This window comes from Malania oleifera, chromosome 9, assembly GCF_029873635.1.
Source record: "Malania oleifera isolate guangnan ecotype guangnan chromosome 9, ASM2987363v1, whole genome shotgun sequence".
In the NCBI taxonomy this organism is placed as follows: domain Eukaryota; kingdom Viridiplantae; phylum Streptophyta; class Magnoliopsida; order Santalales; family Ximeniaceae; genus Malania; species Malania oleifera.
In genome coordinates this window covers 67,040,603-67,059,876 of record NC_080425.1, presented here as the reverse complement: position 1 = coordinate 67,059,876, position 19,274 = coordinate 67,040,603, and the positions used below count along the sequence as shown (strand labels likewise).

The 19,274-nt window shown below is 33.4% G+C and overlaps 1 protein-coding gene across 1 annotated transcript; it reads right to left on the bottom strand.

The window, feature by feature from the left end:
• Window positions 1–7,604: 7,604 nt before the first annotated feature.
• On the bottom strand, window positions 7,605–9,894 carry LOC131164056 (uncharacterized protein At4g22758-like). Its single transcript, XM_058120996.1, has 2 exons — window positions 9,201–9,894; window positions 7,605–8,003 (listed from the first exon to the last, which is right to left on the bottom strand). Exons 1-2 carry the CDS (start codon window positions 9,568–9,570, stop codon window positions 7,840–7,842), a joined length of 534 nt encoding a protein of 177 aa, XP_057976979.1. The 5' UTR covers window positions 9,571–9,894; the 3' UTR covers window positions 7,605–7,839.
• Between the last annotated feature and the right edge of the window lie 9,380 nt (window positions 9,895–19,274).

Below are 19,274 nucleotides of genomic sequence, written 5' to 3'. Positions count from 1 at the left end.
GCAAAAACCAGTCTTGGAGGTGGATTGGGATGATGAATGGCCAGTAGAAGACTGTGGAGTACCACAAGAAGCACTGGCAAGGACTATATTAGGTGATTGCATCTTCATAGTGGAACGATGAGTTTCTTCAGAGATGCGTTTAAAAACTACGGCATCTAAAGTCAAAAGTGGTTGACGATGAAGAAGAGAGACTCGAGATTCAAAATCATCATGAAGAGCCATCATAAAGTGCATAAACTTCAATCAATCAAGCCAAGTTGCAAACGTTTGAATGTCTTTAACTTCAGATTTGCAACAGATAATTGTTCTCAAAGATGATTAGTATGAGAATAAAAATCAGCAAAAGACTGACTTGGTTCTTTACACATCTGATAAAGTTTGCTTCTAGTTGAAACTCCAAGGAAGCATCATAGGTATAGTTGCATCTTTTGGCCAGAAAATCCCAAGCCACTTTAGCATTCCCAAGTCTTGGAAGAATACTATTGATGGATTGAATGGAAGTATTGATGAACCAAGACATAATCTTGTAGTGAATAGTGTCTCATTCTTCCAAACAGGATGCAAATGCCTCTTCCTTCTCACTGTCCTTCTGCACTGATTTAGGAACTTCTCCAATCACATAATGCCATAATCGACATCCTTTCAAGAAAACCTCCATATTCTGAGCCCACATACTATAATTGGATCTATCCAATATCGAATCAACAGGATGGACAATCGAATCAAGATTCAATGCAATTTTTGACTTATTGAAGATTTAAATGCAAAAAATAGACTGCAAAAATGAAATCAAAATGAAAAATTGAGGAGAAAGCACCTGAATCCCCAAAGTCAACGCTGGTCAATGACCAAAGTCAATGGTCAATTCGATAAAAGTAAACGGTCAACTCAATCAAAGTCAACGGTCAATCTGTCAATGTTAGTAGAAGTCAGCGATCACAGTCCGCCAGGCAACGGTCAGTGCTGATGTGGTGATTGATGTGGCAACTGATGTGGCGGCTGACATGGAGGATAGTCGGATGCGGAATGAGACACGTGGCAATGTGCCTGGGTGCGTGCAACAGCAGGTCGTGGCATGAGCGCATGAACGGTGCACCAGAATCCTCAGGCAACACATGGGGGTGTGTGTGGCGTCGAATGGTTCCGATTTCAGTGACATTGAACTCCTCTTTGAATGGGCTTTCCAACGATGGTGGCACCTCAATGGAATAGTGACCAAAAAGTACGAGGTCGAGGAAGGTAGAGAGAAGCGGCGGCGCATAAGGCAGGTAACGATAGAGCTTCCTTTACGGAAGGGAAGTCTCATACCTTGCGAATTTGTTTCTGATGTTATTGTTCCATACTGGACTGCAAAAAGGCTGAAAAGAACTCCAAAGAGTGGCTACCGTTACAAGAAAGAACACCGAAAATTTGTTGAAAAAATCCTATAGGCCACAAGTCTATAGCTCCGATACCATGAAGAAGGAAAGAAAGAAATAAACTATGGAGAGAAATTCTAAATATTTTTGTGTGTATCAACTGTGCAATAGCGGGCCTATTTATATGCGAATGAAGCGAAACAATAATAGAAAGATAATAAATACAAAGAATCAAATCAGAATAAAATAAGCATAAAATCAGAATATTCTAGCATATATTCTAACAATAGAAGAACCAACATCAAATACTAGCAAGTAAAAACAATATCAAATACTAGCAAAAACAATAAAAAAAAACAACAAATTAAAAAATAAAAAACAATAGCAAAATTACCAACAATAGGAGCAACAATAAAAAAGTAGCAAAAATAGAACATAATTACTAATGAAATCAAATGATGTAAGAGTAATATGCAAGTTATATAGAATTATTGAGATGGAGATGAAAGAAGTTTGTACCTAATTAATTACTTACCATTCATTTGTAAACAAATCCAAAATTTATATCCTTCTCTAGTCTTACCATCTGTAGAGAAATTATTTATCAATTCCTTTTAATTTGCATCGAACTCTATATGGATCTATGCTTAGTACAAGGCGATTCCCAACACCTTCAATTCAAGCTACAATATATAACCCATTTCATATGAATTTTTTGTAAGTCAAATTCTTCGACATTTAAAAAGGTGTCAAGGATTTTGATTAATAGGCTTTGTACCAAATATAAGAATCACAAAATTAATTCATAAGGATAAATATTTATTAGAATAATTAGGATCAATTCCTTCACAATAGCCATCTAGTAGTATGAAGGCACATACACAAGACTCCTCAAATACTTATGCTTTCGTACACATATTAGACTAAATACAAAAACACATATAACAAATAGAAGGACTCCTAGGGTTTCCTACGCACAATACTAAATATGGAGCCCCATATAATAAATAATAGAAAACTGGTTTTTTCCCTATGCTTAAGCTTGGTCAAGACTTTTACCAATTGATCCTGAAGTTCATAGTTTATCATATAGTACAATAATAATCATCTTAAGCATTCTCTAATCAATGATCAAGTCATAAAAACTTCACAAACCATTATTATATATTTGTTACCAACAAAATCTAGTATTATAAATTGGATAGCCCTTTCAAAGTAGTCACATATGCGTAGAACATGATGGCATTTAGGACTCCATGTAGCCATATCAAAGACTTAAATATGCCGGTGTTCTACCTAATATGTACCTTTATTATACACCTCTATATGAAGCATCTTAAAATTGTTAGATAAGGGGTTCTACCATGAATTCTTTCATGAATGAAAGGTTGGAGCTCCATACTCAATTAACAACATCTTATTCGTTGCTATGTATACTCTTTTACCACCTGCTTATTCATATCTTTTATCTTGAACTTTTCATTGAATACATATCTATGAGATATCCATTACTACACTATTGCTCAATAAATCCTCCTTTTTATTGTCATATTATGTCAATAGTTGATTTCCTTGGTTTTGGATGTAGTTGTTTTTCCATTGTGGTCAAATCAGGGTTGCTTACGATGCTCCTATGGTCAATTTTCTTTAATATTATAGTAGATTTCTAATTATCTCTTCAATTTTATGTTGGAATCCTATGAATTGATCCATTGTCATGACAATATTTACAGTATTGGAAGGTTTCTTAAAAAGTGTCCCCCTCTTCATTAATGATCTCATTTGCAGTGATGATTTACTCCTTCTAAAAGAGTAGTGTTTCAACTACTAACATTCTTGGAAATTGAGGTTGTGAAGCTTACTCAACCTCATGGGTACCTCTCTAACACTCAAGTCATAGGTGATTGCACAAAAGCTATAATTTAAAGAATATGTTACTTGAATAAGAGCATAACTATCTTTTATTTGAGTTTTGAAGTAAGTATTTATAGAAATGTCCATTAGGCCTATTGGGAACCCATGCTAGGTGACATTCTTCCATTATGGTAGTTCTAGCTCCCAAGACACATCTGGCTAGTGCTCTTTTTATGACATCGTCACTAATAAGGGATGATGTTGTGAAAATGCTTTAAACATTTCTAGTAACTCTTGTAGTTTAGAGATCAAGGTAGACTAAGTTTGCTAATAAAGCCTAGCCCCACCCCATGTAGGCAAGTTGATGGAGTCTTAGCCACATATGGACTAGGTTACTTGCACCACATAGGCTACTAATAGTAGATTAAATTGTTAATTATCAACCTAATTTGTAATTCTAACAATATTAAACATCTATAATGAGGACTAGCTCCAATGAATATAAGAACTATATAGCTATGGGAACTATTCCATTTCCTTTTCAGCTTTTCAAGTAATTACAAATTCATCTAGAGAAGGATCTTAAGCGTGCCCAAGTATAAAGTAGAGCACACTTTTGTAGTGAATATGCAACAAAGCCTGATTATTTTGAAAAAAAAAAATCATTCTTTCCAATTCCATTGTTCCAATCGATGGTTCAATTCATGAGCCTAGTGATATTCCTTTTTTTTTTTATTGGATGTTTTCTAATTTTTATTTTGAATAATATTAATGAGCCAAAAAACACTCTCCTATTTTTCGTCAAAAATAGTAAAGACAAGCATGCATGCAATAATGGAAAAAATCTACTTTTCATCATTAATCCATCCCAAGTTCTTAATTTTAAACTATAAAAGACAAAGTCAATACAACACATTTCCTACAAGAAGCATCCCAAATCCAGAACAAAAAGCATTCTAACACATTTCTTGTTTAATGTTTCATCACAATTAAGTTCAAGCTCAGAAGCATCAACGGTAGGCATAACTACTTCTTTAGCTTTCTTAACATCTTGTCAGGTTGAGTAATCAAGTCAAAATTGCTTCAAGTTAGTACAACTCCAAATTTTCACCTGTTAAATATAAAGTGAATACGATGTACCGATTTTTCATCCCAGTTGATGTCTTGCTCAAAAGCCTCGACAGTAGCACAACTTCTTTAGCATTCTTAACATCTTGTCAAGTTGTGCACTCAAGTCAAAACTGCTCCAAGTTAGTACTAGTCCAAAGTTTATGTTGATAAGAAAAAAATTACTATTAAATGTCATTTGAATTATGAAATTTGTTGCAATTATGCACATGAGAATAGAGCATTCAGTTTATTGTATATATATGCTTTTTGAATATCTAAAAAGTATATATGTATATAACTTCTTATATAAGAGTTCTCTCCTTCATGACCTCATAAGAAAAATGCAATACAAGTTAAACTAATAAAGCAATTTAAGAAGTACACATTTAAATTTCCACCCAACTAGACACATATAAATATGAACATTGCACTCTTAGAATCTGCAAGTCAAAGATTATAGCAAATTTTCAAAATGAATGCACATAAATTGTAAAAATAGGAACCAACAATTAGGCTGTAAACATTATGGTATTGAAATTAGTCACTTAGATGCCAATACAGACAAAATAAAATCATTGGATGAAAGACATGAAAAGAAAAAAAAAATAAAATAAAATGAGGTGTTACTTCTTTTGTAACCTAGCAAAAAAGAAAGGGAATTCATAACATAAACAATTTGTTGGTCAAGAAATCAATTAAAAATTTACCCAGTTTTGAAAAGATTCATCTCCTCAAGTTCATTGTGCTATATACATATACTAACCTTTTAAAGTTTATTGCAATTTTGGACATGCTTTTTTGTGGCAAGAACATTAAAATACTTGATATCCTATCATCATCACAAGGAAAGTTGCATAAAAACAAGAAGTCGAAATTGATCCAAATCATATATTGAACTCAACATGACAACCTAAACAAGATTTTTAATAAGTGGCCATCTAGTCTAAACTAAACATAATTCAAAAATCACAATATAATAAATGTGATAAGGAGCTTAAGCTATGATGATCCCACCTTTCCAACACAAAGCCTAGGACAAAGTGAGAAAAACACTAACCACTAACTACCATAATTATGGGAATTGCCAAAAGCATTGTTGCATGAATAATTCATTATTGGCACAATCAAATAGCACAACTGATCACATGCACTTAACATGTAAGCGATTATAAAAATAGTTAAGTGAGTAAGTGTTACCATTGGTTTTCTTTCATCAATTTCTCTAAGTCATATAGCAATTTTCCCTCACTACTAGAAACCTTTATAAATTGGCACCCAATCCTGGTCCCCTTTGACTTCCACTCCACAATTAGCAAGTTCCTTCCTTATTTCATTCTCAGGCCTTACTACACCTTTGAATAAGAAAGGTATTTACCTAATGGCTAATGTAACTAGATAAGAAGATGGAACAAGTTAACAAATGGAATGGAATAGGAATAGCTAAAACTAACTTTTTAATTGGATTCATCCATCGATAGTAGACTAATCTGTTGACCTTAGCCTACAAATATCAAATGATTAGTCAAATGTACCATAATAATTAAAAAAAAGGGAGGGGATATCTTCTCGAAGTGGCATAATGTCTCCACAAATCAAGATTTGGGTCTTGCGATCTTGTATATACACAACTTTTGAGCATAGTTCCCAAGAAATACAACACAATTCAATTAAAGAGGCCATGGAAACCTTTGGCAAAGAGTCATACTAATGTTATTGCAAAGGGTAATTGCATGAAAATGTGGCAATGATGACTTTTTAGGCAATAATAATCCTCCTCTCTTTGATTTGAAGTTTGAGGAATAACCATAGAATACTTTTGTAAATGCATCAATTTCAATATATTAGAGGTATATTATAGTAAATTGGTGGCTTATACACCTTGGCTTGGTCATACAACTGAGCATGTAGACCACTTCTAATGTCATATCTTTGAGAATCAAGAGGAGCTTTGAAGTAGTTCATCATTTTTATGTTTATTAATGTGCCAATGACGTTATCACATAGATTTTTCCCCTTTATGCAACACATCAAGATTATGGCCCAACAAATGAAGCCCTCAATAAAGTAAAAATTAATACTCCTTTTCTTCCATAATCGAAACTTTTCTCATGCATCTTACTTCCTTTTTTTTTTTTTTCTTTGTTACTTAGTTGTTAGTTAGTTGCTTGTCTATCATTAAAATATTGTTTGCCTCTGTGAAATGTATGATTCATATGTAAGAATAGTTGATGATCCACATATCAACTTCCATCATTTATAACCATCATGAGTGAATTTTGTAATAACAAAAAGGGGAAGCAAGTGCACCCTTGGCTTTTGTAGACCGAATTCCCAAAGGCAGAGAAAAGAAGTCGTTCCCCCACAATTCCTTCAATTTAATAATCAAAGGTTTTAAATACTTATCAATCTTAAATGAAAGTGAGTTGAGGCTAGGAATAATCAACGACAATAGGATAGAAAACCATTTCATGCATATCCATTGTAGCAAGTTATAAGGAATCAAAATGATGTGCTAGTAACCATAAGTAGTTCTTATAGTTCAATAAAGGTTCAATCCATGAGCAACTAAACCAAGTCTAGCATTAGAAGGAGCCAAAAAACAAAACCAACTTGCATTCTGCTCGTTCCACATTAGAGAATCTACACAATATCTCATCATATCATTATTAATTCAACCTTTTAGCATGCCACTTCATCAAATGAGAAATCTTAAAAGGCAAATAGTTGTGGCATCTTACTTTTGAACCGATTCACCTTCCATGTTTCTACAAAATGCTAACATTACTTGTCAATCACCTCTAATTGCCATAATTTATGCATTTCAACTTCTATGTTCTCCTTCAAATATAACATGCAATAGGAGAAACATCAATCTTATCACAACATCCAAGACCTAACTCCTTGATATAACACTTTTTGCTTATCAACGAACCATATCTTTAATAACCTCAAGCAATATCCAAACTCATTTTATACATTATAAAATATAATTTATGTTATACTCTTTTTTTTTTTTTTTTTAAATCCTAACATAAACAACTTAAGAGGGTCAATCCCTTCATAAAACTTGGGATCAGAACCGAATATACTCGCTAATGAGATTCATCTTAAACTCACTCAACTCAAATCAAGATTGAATGGGTTCAACTCATTGAATGTCACCAGAGCAATAAGAGATCATTGAGCAGCTCCATCCCAGATCCTACGTTTAGCAATCATCACTCATAACTACCGAAAATTCTATCGTAAGAAGCCCTTTTAAGTACTTCTGCAACTTCCAAATGATCCAAAATCATATATATTTAGAATTCAAAACTGCATTTACATATAAAGATTTGCATTTTTTTTCAAAAACAATAAGCACCTACAAGTTGGGCACTGTGGTGCCAAAAACAAAAGCATCATGTGCATGCATACACGCAGGTAGAGGAGCACATAGCAAGTCGCAGGGTAGTAGTTGTATTTACAAAGTGTGCTGTGTAAGTAGCAACTAACAAAGCTAGGTAGGAAGAGGTAGCTAGAGCAAGAGATCCATGAACCCTGTCAGCGGGAATGCAGACTGGGCTGCCTTGTTGGCGTCGTCGGAGCAAGACAAATTCAGAGAGTTGGCTGCAGGCGGTTTTTGGCACAAGAAGAAATCCCTGGACCCCAAGTTGGTTAGCTTCTCCCCCACCTTCAAACCTGCATCCATCCATCCCTTTCCTAATGTCAAATCAAAGAATCATGACAAAAATAAAAAAAAAAAAAAAAATTTAATACGGATGAAGGGATAGACTTGTTTTTTCCGGTGAATTCGAGTGTTCAAAGCATCGGGCACCATTAAACAAAAACAAACAAAACAAAAAGAGGAGAAGAAAGAAAAAGAAAGTGGGAGAGAAAAGGCAGCCACTTGAACAATTTGGCTCATCCTGGTCCCCCAACAATGTGGCTACCACAATTTGTGGCTCACTGCACAAGTCACATGGACACCTTGTGCGAGTCCAATTGGGCATCCTGTACGAAGACAGCCAAAACAACAGGCACATATTCTACCAGAGGTCCGTTCACTATGACCAAATCCCTACTTAGCTGGAATTGAACCATGACCTCTTGTGGAGAAGTACACCTACTAATCTAGGTTAATTTTATATGAGAATTACGGACACTTTGCATTGAACTTGTGTTCTGTCAAATATGAGATATAATTTTGAACCATTTTTATTTAACTACTCATGGGCACTGGGAAGCGCATGCTTCCAGACTTTATATTTTTAAAAAATTATAAAAAAAATAAAATAGTATAAGAACATTTTAAGATAATTATAGATAATTATGCAGGTATTTTGAGATAATTAGGAATAGTTTTATATATATTTAAGATAATTATAAAAATATTTTTAAATAATTAAAAAGAACCAAAAATAATAATATTAGAGACACGAAGCTCAATTTTTTATTATAAAAATAATTAAAAAATAGGCTCCACCTTAGAGTCAGATGAGAAACCACCATGCTCGACAGGGTACAAATATGTCGGAATCAATTTATCAAATATTTCATATTTAAAAACAGCCACAAAAATCTAAATTTTGCATTAAAAAATTGTATAAAATATTAAGAGAAGAAAGTGTCGTCTTCGTATGAACTGTCTAAATCGTTGCATAATGTCCGGAGACCGCCAATTAATTTTTTGATTCTCGAAAACTCTGGCAACGATTTCTCTAGCCCTAAATAATGATTTTTACCGCTTTTTACGTAGATTTACTTATTTTTCATCAAACTAAAAATAATGACTAGAATAATCCCCCCCACCCTCCCCCACCCCCCCGCCCACCCCCAAAAATTGAAGTCCATCTCTATTTTTTTTTTTTTTTTATGGTTAATTGATGGGGAACTTACTTTCCAGACTAAACTGCGAGTAGTGAAGTTCGAAACGCCGAGGATCAGTCTCCGTCAAAAGCGGCCTTCTCTTCTCCTTCGCGTACATTTTCAGAACCGCTCGTATCAAATCTCCCACCGTATTTTCTAGCGAAATCACCACCTGGACAGGCCCCGAACTTCTCTGCACGGTGACCTTAAGAAGCAGCTTCGTCAGCCTATGAGGGCCACCGCCGTTCGGCGGCGGAATCAATTTCTCGGAGAGAAGAGCGCCGCCTCGGCGAACGTACAGATGATGCCTCTCCGGATAGAGCGCCTGCAGCGCTTCATCAAACGCCGACGGAACCCCGCCGGCGCGGCGTCCCCTTCCGATCGGCGATCTAGAAGACATGGCGGCCGGCGAGGCCAAGAGCGCGACGAGTAGCGTTCGAATGATGCCGGGGAAGGATCGATGGAGAATCTTAGGGTTAGGGATTCTGTTGTTGATGGAGATTCGACGAAAACGGAAGCGAGCTTGGGTTCTTCTTAGAGCACGCCGTTGCGTTTCTTTCCGGTTAGGGTTTGGACCATTAGGCAGTTGTAGGGTTGGGAGGAGGCAGGAAGGTTCGCAGAAAGCGCCGCGGTGCTGTTATCCCGTGCAAACCCCTGGGTTTATAGTTAATTACAATTACGGGGCGATGCTGTTAAGGAGACTCTGTACTGAGAGTGGCAGTATGGAGAATAATGTGAATATTTGGGGGTGATATACGGGGTTGAGTTTGAAATTTGGCGCCACGTGTGGAGGTAATGTGGCGTGGCGTGGCGCTTTGTAGACGATGATGCTAGAACCGTTTCGAATAAATTTTAGTGAAGATTTTATTAGAGAGGATTGTACAGTTTATAAGTAATTGTTTTTTCCACGCAAGGGACGAGCGTTTTTTAATGCTCATTCGAAAAAATATTAAGAAAATGAAAGAAAATATCAAGGAATTGATATTTTTATGTTTAGCTATTGAGAAAAATAGAAAAAATAAAAACTAAACCAAATTCAGGAAAAAAAATTTTAATTTCACATATTATTAATTTTTAATTTTTCTTAATTTTTAGTCATATATAAATATACTTTTATTTTTAATAATATTTAATATAGTAGATAATACGTTTCCTCCCTATTTTTCTCTATCTTCTTTTTTTCAAGTAAAGTTCTCAATCCAAATGGACTGCAAAAGGAAAATAATGAGGTTGAATTGTTATTTTTGTAAAATTACAAAAGGTATAGTCTTTTCAAGTAATTACTACTCTGAAAATAGTTATTTGAATATGCAAAGATTTCAAAAGAGTATGTTTCAATAATCTCAAATCGAAAATAAGTGTATTAGTGAGTTATGTTTGCTTACAAGTTACTCAGATTCGGTTCATTTTTCAATTCAACTTGATTCGAATCTAATCGAATTTGAGCTACTCGAGTATTTTAACAAGTCGAATTCGAGTTTAATAATAGTAGTTAAGTCAAGTTTCAAGCGTGATTGAGTTTTTTAATTTATTATTTTTATATTATATATGCTATATAATATATATTTTATAAATATATTAAATATTATATATATTATATATATTGATATATGTATTTAAAATTAATTTAAAATCGAGTCGAGTTTAATCGAGCTATATAATATATATTTTATAAATATATTAAATATTATATATATTATATATATTGATATATGTATTTAATATTAATTTAAAATCAAGTCAAGTTTAATCGAGTTAAACTTAAGCGTTATGCACTTGTAAATGAGTCGATTTGAGTTTGAGTTTAACAATTTAAAAATCAATCGAGTTCGAATTGAGTTTCAGACTTAATATTTTCAAATCGAGTGGAGTTTGAATATTTAATTGTATCGACTCAACTCAACTTGAATTGAATACACCCCTAATCAAAAATATGAAACTCGAAATTAATCCAACTTTTATTGATTTCAAAATTTTTAAATTAGATTTTATTATAAATTTTAAAAATAGAGCTCCACTCAATTAAATTTGATGCAATTATAATTTAATATTAAATACATGTATAAATTATATATAAAAATATAAAAATAAAAAATGCTTAATTAGATTTGATTAGGTTCACAAATAATATTATAAAACTCAAACTGGACAAATTTACTTGAGTAGTTTGAACTTAACTTGAATTCAAATATAATCAAATCAAATTTAGATAATTTACAAGCAAATTTAATTCATTTATCCTTTTGTGTAAGTCATATTTTACAGGACAAAAAAATAAAATTTTATGACTAATTTGATAATAGAATGTCGATCTCTATAAGGAGGGTATAAAAATAAAATATAAAATTTTAGATTGGGCACATAAATAAGCTTCATACAATGAGATGCATCTCTTATACTAGAGAATCATGAAGTCTGAAGATATTATTAAAATAATATACATGTATACGTGTAACGAGAACATTGTTGCTGTGTGACCTGAAGGTCACAGGTTCGAGGTGTGGAAGCATTTTGCCTTTTTTCCGAACCCCGTATACATGAGAGTTTTGTGCACCGAACTGTCCTTTTAAGTATGCACATGCATGTGTCTATATATATATATAATGAAATTTATTATTATGATGCTGCAAACAACTCAATACTATTTTCAAGGGTTACGTGGAGGGGCAAATTTCCTAAAATTAGGGAATAGACAGAGTTTCTTTTGTGAAGAGATGTGCCCAAATGGTGGATGAAGCATGAGAGTTTTTTCCTAATTTATTATTATTTTATAATAAAATATAAAATAATACTCTATTTGGGAAAAATTTTCTCAGTTTGATGTTCACGTAATCTCGTTGCTTGGTCTAACGAGATTTAAACGAGTAGGGCTTCCGGTGGTGACGTGTGGCATTGTTTTCTTGCAAATCACGCTGTACCAACCAGCAGGATTTGCTTCAAAAATAAATCGTAGGCTGACGCGTGGCAAATCTCACTGGTTGGTCTAGCGAGATTTGCTTTGACCCTTCAACTGCTGTTTCTCCTTCAATTTTCTTCAAGACTAGAGAGCAGAAGAGACCAGAGAGGAGGAGACTACAAAGCAGAGGGCAGAGTGCAGAGGCCGGACGAGTGGCAAGTGACTGTTGCTCTCCAAACGTTGCTCATGAACGTTGATGAGGAGGATATAAAAGGGGGAGATGGGATAGGTTCAATGAAACTCGTTTGCTCATTTATTTTGAAATTCAAATTCATATTTTTGATTGAAGAGTTTGTTAGTTTGATTGATAAAATTGTTAGTGTGGCTTATAAATTATTATATAGCACCTTCAATTTGCTGATTGAAGACATTGTTTGGAAACGCCCAAATTTAAGGTTAGGGTTTTTCTATTAGTATTTTGGTTCCTTTCATTTGTGATATGTGTTATGTGAAATTTAATTGACAAGTATGCTATAATGTAGTTTTATTATTGATTAGATTTTAATTTAAAATGAATTATTGTTAAAACTCTTGTATTTTTTGTGATAAAATATATATGTATAGTTTTAATATTGTAATTTTGTGGATTCTATTTGCCACAAAATTGCAATTTTTTTTTATGCTACATTTGTTATGCTGCTTAGATATTTTCTTGTATTGATTGGCTTTGAGCCCCTAGTAAGCCCAGGTATGATGTAACGTTTTGTTACTTATATTGTTTGGATTGTGAGTTTTGATCTCCCTACTCAGTGTATGTTCGGAATTTATTATATATATATATATATATATATATATATATATATATAATTTTCTTATTATTATCCCTAATGATTTGTTTGATACATGAGAATGGGATGGAACAAAAATTGGTCTTCCTAAACTTATTGTAATTTTTATAATATTCTTATCATGTCCTCACAATTTCATTATATTCTAATGTACTAAAGTTTAGGTAGTATTCAAAACTTATTATTAGCTTGCTGTGCAAAATTAATAAGATTAGTTTATTAAATATTCATTATATAGTTTTTCATTGATAAAATTTGAAACACCTAAGATTTTCAAGTATGACACTTCAATCATTGAGTTTATTTTTTTAGTTCATTGGTTAATAGTTAGTCAAATTTTAAAAAGATAGAATTTATTAATAAAATTATTCTTTTTTCCTTTCATTATTATGATTAATGAAAAATTAAGTGTGATAATAAATTCTCACTAAAATATTACAAAAAACTTACTCTTCAGTATCTTGCATATTCTTGGGATTTAAAAAACATGCATATACTGCATAATAAGAAACTAGCATAGGTTAATTAATATGAAATTGCAAGCATAAATGAAAGAAATAATGAAATTAAATTAAGAAATCATTACAAAAGAATAAGTAGTATAAATCAAATAAATTTGAAAAATCTAAAATATGTTGTGAATTGGTTAGACTTTAGATTTTGTATTATTGTCCTATATGTGCGCAAAGGACAACTGCCTATCAATCAAACTAACAAACTATATATTAGAATCACATCAAAATATTTAGGGGTGGCTTAGTATATATAAAATGTGAAATTATGTCATGCGCCAAACCTATAATATATAATATTTAATTAAAAAATAATATTATGAATTATATTAACTATGAAAATAATAATTAAAACTGCTAAAATATTATTAAAAAATTTCACAATCATATGTTAATTCACTATATGATATGTATTGTTGTTAATTAGAACGTAATAATATGAATTATATTAAGTAGAAAATAATAATCAAAACTTCCTTTCATTTGTTATATGTGTTATGTGTAATTTAATTGACAAGTGTGATGTAATCTAGTGTTTTAAATGAACAAAGGTGTTATGCGATGTGCTTATATATACAATTTTGTTTTTCGTAGGTCTTTACTATTTCCTGAGGATCGATCTAAATGGCAGGAAGCTCAAGTAGTGTTCAGGTGATGCTGGCCCACTCCGCTTACTATAAGTTTGGGCCTGGGAGAGATTTCCATCCTTAGCCTCTACACACCAAGGTATCTTGCAGATTGAGAGGAACGGGAACAATTGTTCAATTGACCCAATCCCACTTTTATTTAGGTTAGTAACTTCATGTACAATGCATTCGTGTTATAAGTACTACGAATATTAATTCGTAGTACTTACTAATCGTTACATTCAAAAACTTACGTCTTATTTTGTACAAATAAAGGGACGAGTTGAGGGCGCCATCAGTTTCGCAACACACATTGCCTTGGTACAGGTTTGAGTTGGATATGCACTGAGAATATGAGGTATAGTTAGATTAAAGTATAGCACATCATAGTCGTTTTCTATCATATACGTATAATTTGCTTACATTTTACTTATGTTTAAGTGTTATTCATATGGACGCCTTACATGGCTAATATTCTAGTCGACCTACCCACTAATTATGTAGTCGGAAGTGACCTATGGGTAGCTTGAGTGCCACTCATATGCTTTCATATTATCGAATCGTATCTCCCTAACCAAGTTATGTGACAGTTTGGCTATCGACAAGGCATTCCCAACTGCTTCTTGATGTCGGTGGTAGATGTACATGGGAAGAACCTACATGACATTGATGGATGCGGTCGAGGGGTCACGGACTGAGTGAGAGAGCATGAGATGTACATGACTACATGGCAGCATCGATGAGAGTACATTCTACCGGGAGTGGTGGAGGACGGTCTGATGCATCCGGATGACCCATACTTTACCTTGTATAGGTCCATCACACGACACTTCGTCGGCAAGACCGCTGCTATCTATATGAGCCTCGTAAGAAGACTTTAACCCACACCTACTTTTTTATTGTGTACGTTAAGATGTCAATGTGTTAACCAATTTTTTTCGTATATTGCAAGCTGGCGTACTACATGTGATTGATTCACTCTCTCTAGATCCAGAAGTTCAGAGTTTAGTGAGAGATGGATTGGACCTTGTCCACAAGGACTGTCTAGTAGACAGGAAAACGCTCCTTCTGACTCTGCTACCACCCCCATCGATGTCATACCTAGTGAACGACATTCTTGATGCAAAGGAGGTCGATGCACCCGCCATGCCACCTCGGTCTCGTCTAGAGCATTCATATGTGTTATCTCCCCATCCGCTTCGCATGGATGTTAATGATGCAGTACTTATTGCCAGAGATGCTGGACATATAACATGTTGATGAGACAGGACAATGGATGCATATGAGCAGCCAACGGAGGACAAACGCAAACGACAACCACCTCGAAACCAAAGACGGCCTGCATGCGGCATTGAGTAATAGGATTGATTATTTATTTTTATTTTTTCATTTGTTTCATTTGTATAGCATCGTTGCATTATTTATGTATAATTAGGAATATATATTCATTTTCCACAACATGTATATGCGAATGAAATTTGTATATGACAGTTGTAAATGAAAGTTGTAAATGAATGTTGCGACCATATTAGTATTTGTGATTAAAATTATTTCCTTTTAAAAGTTGCATGGATTTGAACAGGTACTCTTATGTATTGTTTCCCACGCATTTATATGTATATGAAACTTTTGAATGAAATTTGTGAAGATACATGTATTGATTGCTGAGGATAAATGTTTTCTTTGAATCTGTATATAGATGGATATGATCATTTTTAAAAGGATACTTTGTCAAAATGTTTACATTAATTTGATACTTCAAATGTGTATGAAAGTTGTGAATGAAATTTGTGAACATGCTGGTATCGATTGTTTAGGAAAAATGTTTTCTTTGAACACGTGCATGGATGGGATATGGTCATTTTTTAAAAGGAGACTCTGCATAAATTTTTATAGTAATGATTCTTTATATAATTAGACGCCCACACCATGCTAAATACTTACCTAATATTATTGATTAAGTTGACCTTGGGCTCATAATAAAATATGCTTTCTTGATATCAAAATTAGTTCAATATGTCTTTTGATCTTCTTTGTACAAAAATATAATTTTATCTTTAAAATAAATTTAAGAAGGTAGCAAATGTTCAAACGACTATATTCTTAACAAAAAAAATATTAGGTCATCTTTTGTTTACATTGTATCTAATTATGACGAAAACGCAAATATCATATCAGTGAATTGCAAATCTTCAATATATTCATATTATAGAATATTGATTCAACAACAAATAAACAACTCAAAGTGCATGACAAATTCCACTTTACTTTTTGCATTTCCTTTTCAAAAATTAGATAACTATTCTAATTTGGATTACATGACCTTATTGAGTCACCACTTGTTCAACTATTGTGCGAAAAATCCAAACCAGGTTAGGTAAAAAAGTAATCGCTAATCAGGCATGTTAAGTGTATCTTCGCTCAAATAAATTCGAATATGAGTTGAATTAGTAGTTTGACAATCAAGTTTGACTTTTCCAATAATTTTGGTAATTTTATCATTATTTGTATATTACATAATGGGTATATTATATGTTATATATACATATAATTAATACTCCATTGTTTTATGTATAATTTTTGTATATGTATAATATTATTTTATAACTAGTTGAGTTTAATGGACTCGAACTTGAATTCAACAATATTGAGATTAATCGAGTTGAAGTTGAGTCTTGAACTTTACTATCCTAGTTGGTCAAAACTTAGATTAAAGATACCCTAGTGAAAGTGCGCGGACGCAAGCATGTACCCTCCAAGCAACACCTCTTTCTAGAAGTAAAAATTAAAACATGCAAAGGTACATTCATGACCATCTAGTTCAGCAAGCATGGATATTTATAATCAAGGATCTCTATGTACCCTCATAGTTAAGACCAAGCAAGACCATGGGGGAATATCATCTAAGCTTGTTTTTTACCGCGTAAGCTATTAGGTGGGATTGATCGCGAGCTACTATGGACAGTCTTATCACTTTTGAAAAAAAAAAAAATGAAAAAATCAAAGCATAAACTGTGAGAAAAAAAACAATCCAATGAAATTACATTCATAAAAAATCTCGTTGGACCAAATAGCGTGATTTAAAATAATAGCTTAATCGTGGGTTGACGCGTGATAAGAAAATTTTGTTAAGTAAGATTTGTTTAGGAAATAAGCAAGTCCTAATACATGACAAATCTCGTTGGATCAAAGAACGAGATTACGCGAGCATAAGGATAATTTTTCTAAACAAAGTATTATTTAGCATATTATTATAAAATAATAATGAATTGAGAAAAAACTCTGAAACGTGGCCATCGGTTGGTCCAAAGAATGATTGGAATTATTTTCCCCTGTTGTATGGCAAGACTTGGTCAGAGAAGTGGGCACAGCCCAAATATCTTCTCTGACTCTGACACTGACACTCGGCCGACCATCGACGTAGCACCAGCGGGGACATGGACATCTGTTGGGCTTGGGATTTGCTCAAGTAAACGCTTTTGTCAATTTTTAACAAATTCTTGAACTTTTTGGGGCTTTCAAAACTGAGAAAGAAAATTATGGAAAATTGTTCACTAAAAATTGCTGGCTTTGGATTTTCTGTTTTGAATGAATTTTTGGCAAGTGTTGACATTAGGACTCTGAGATTCACAAAATCATGTGGGTTCAAAATGACAATTGTCAATTACAGCAAACAAGTCAGTCATTGTAGATGAATTTAATTAAATTTTCCTTTAAAGAGGCCTGCAAGCCATAAATGAGCAAGTGAAATTAATTTATAATTAACTTTCCTTTAGTATTGTTGTTTATTATTGGTCTACATGCATTTACACTGTAGATGAATTTAAATTTTCGCCTGCAAGCCTCTCATATTGTAACTGCTTGTTTTGATTTTTTCAAAGCAAAAGGGCAGTCTTTCAGCACTTTTTGGAGATTGGAAGGACATAAATTTTGGATAATGGGGCCTTGATTTGGATTCTTTCCACATTTGAAAATAAAGCCATAATTAGGCTTTTCATTTGATTAATGAAATAAAAAATTTCCCTTTTAAAAAAAAAAAAAAATTGGAGCATTGTTGTATATAAAGATAAGAGGTTCAAATTATGAAAATAGTCTTTTAAAGTGCAAAAGTAATGTTGTTTTCATTGTATTTTTTCTAAACCTTGATGGTCGTGGGAGTATTTTGCCTAAAAATTACACTTTAAATTTAGTCCACCTAGGCATACTTATATAAAATTGCTCATTAGAACTTTCAAAGCTTGTTGCCATTTTGTGTTGTCATGTGTTTTGTGTATAAGACTATTACAAAAATGGTCAATTTAAATGAAATCATTCAAACTTTGGGAACTGTAATTTTCGCAAACATCTGAGATGATCAACTTGAATTACGAGGTGACGTAACTCGTCGACGAATTTCATAGTATAAATAGTGCGTAAACTCAGTTTTACGCAGAATTTCAGCGCCGCTCTCTTCTCTCTCTCTCTCTCTCTCTCTCTCTCTCTCTCTCTCTCTCTCTCTCTCCTACAGCCTCTCCTTTTTCTCTCTTCGATTTCGGCCCCGTAAGTCGTTGAATCGACGATCTGAGGCCACCATGATGCTCCTGGCAGAGTTCTCTCCAAGTCTACTAAAGCGAATCGTCGGTGGAACGAAGTTGTGATTCATCCTAAATCCAGGGTAAGGTCTTTTATTCGGAATTTGAGTTTCTAGCAGTTGTAAGAAATGTAATAGACGTAGTAATAGTAATATTTTGTTATGAGATTTATGGTTTTCAGGGTATTGAGTGGAGAACACTGCGGGTGTTGGACTCGTTATAGTAGGGGATTTTAGCAGGAAACAGGTAAGGGAAATGTAATGACCTGCTTAATTAACATGATTTTTTTTTCCACTATAATAATTATCATATTCTGATATCATAACATTATCCTAAGCAGCGAGAAGCATAATACAAATAAACATTTCCATACATAGATATACCATACTGTACAATACCAGAGTGCTATCATGTTTCCCAAAAGAATATATACATGTGTTACTAAATTCCCAAAATTACCCTCAGCTAGCTAGGGCAAATACAAAAACCCTCCGCTGTACTTACTTTGCTGTTAGCGCACTATAGACGCCCCTCTACTTGCGAGCCTGATCTGCTCGCCTACCTGGATCACCTGAAAAAGGTTTCAACACTAGGATGAACCAACGCTCAGTAAGACGATATATGCTATTACTAGTGTGTGGCAAATGAGTC

Coding starts and splice junctions, on each gene's coding strand:
- LOC131164056 (XM_058120996.1), bottom strand. CDS start 9,570: ATGTCTTCTAGATCGCCGATCGGAAGGGGACGCCGCGCCGGCGGGGTT. Junction 8,004..9,200: donor CTCGCAGTTTAGTCTGGAAA/GTAAGTTCCCCA, acceptor GGATGGATGCAG/GTTTGAAGGTGGGGGAGAAG.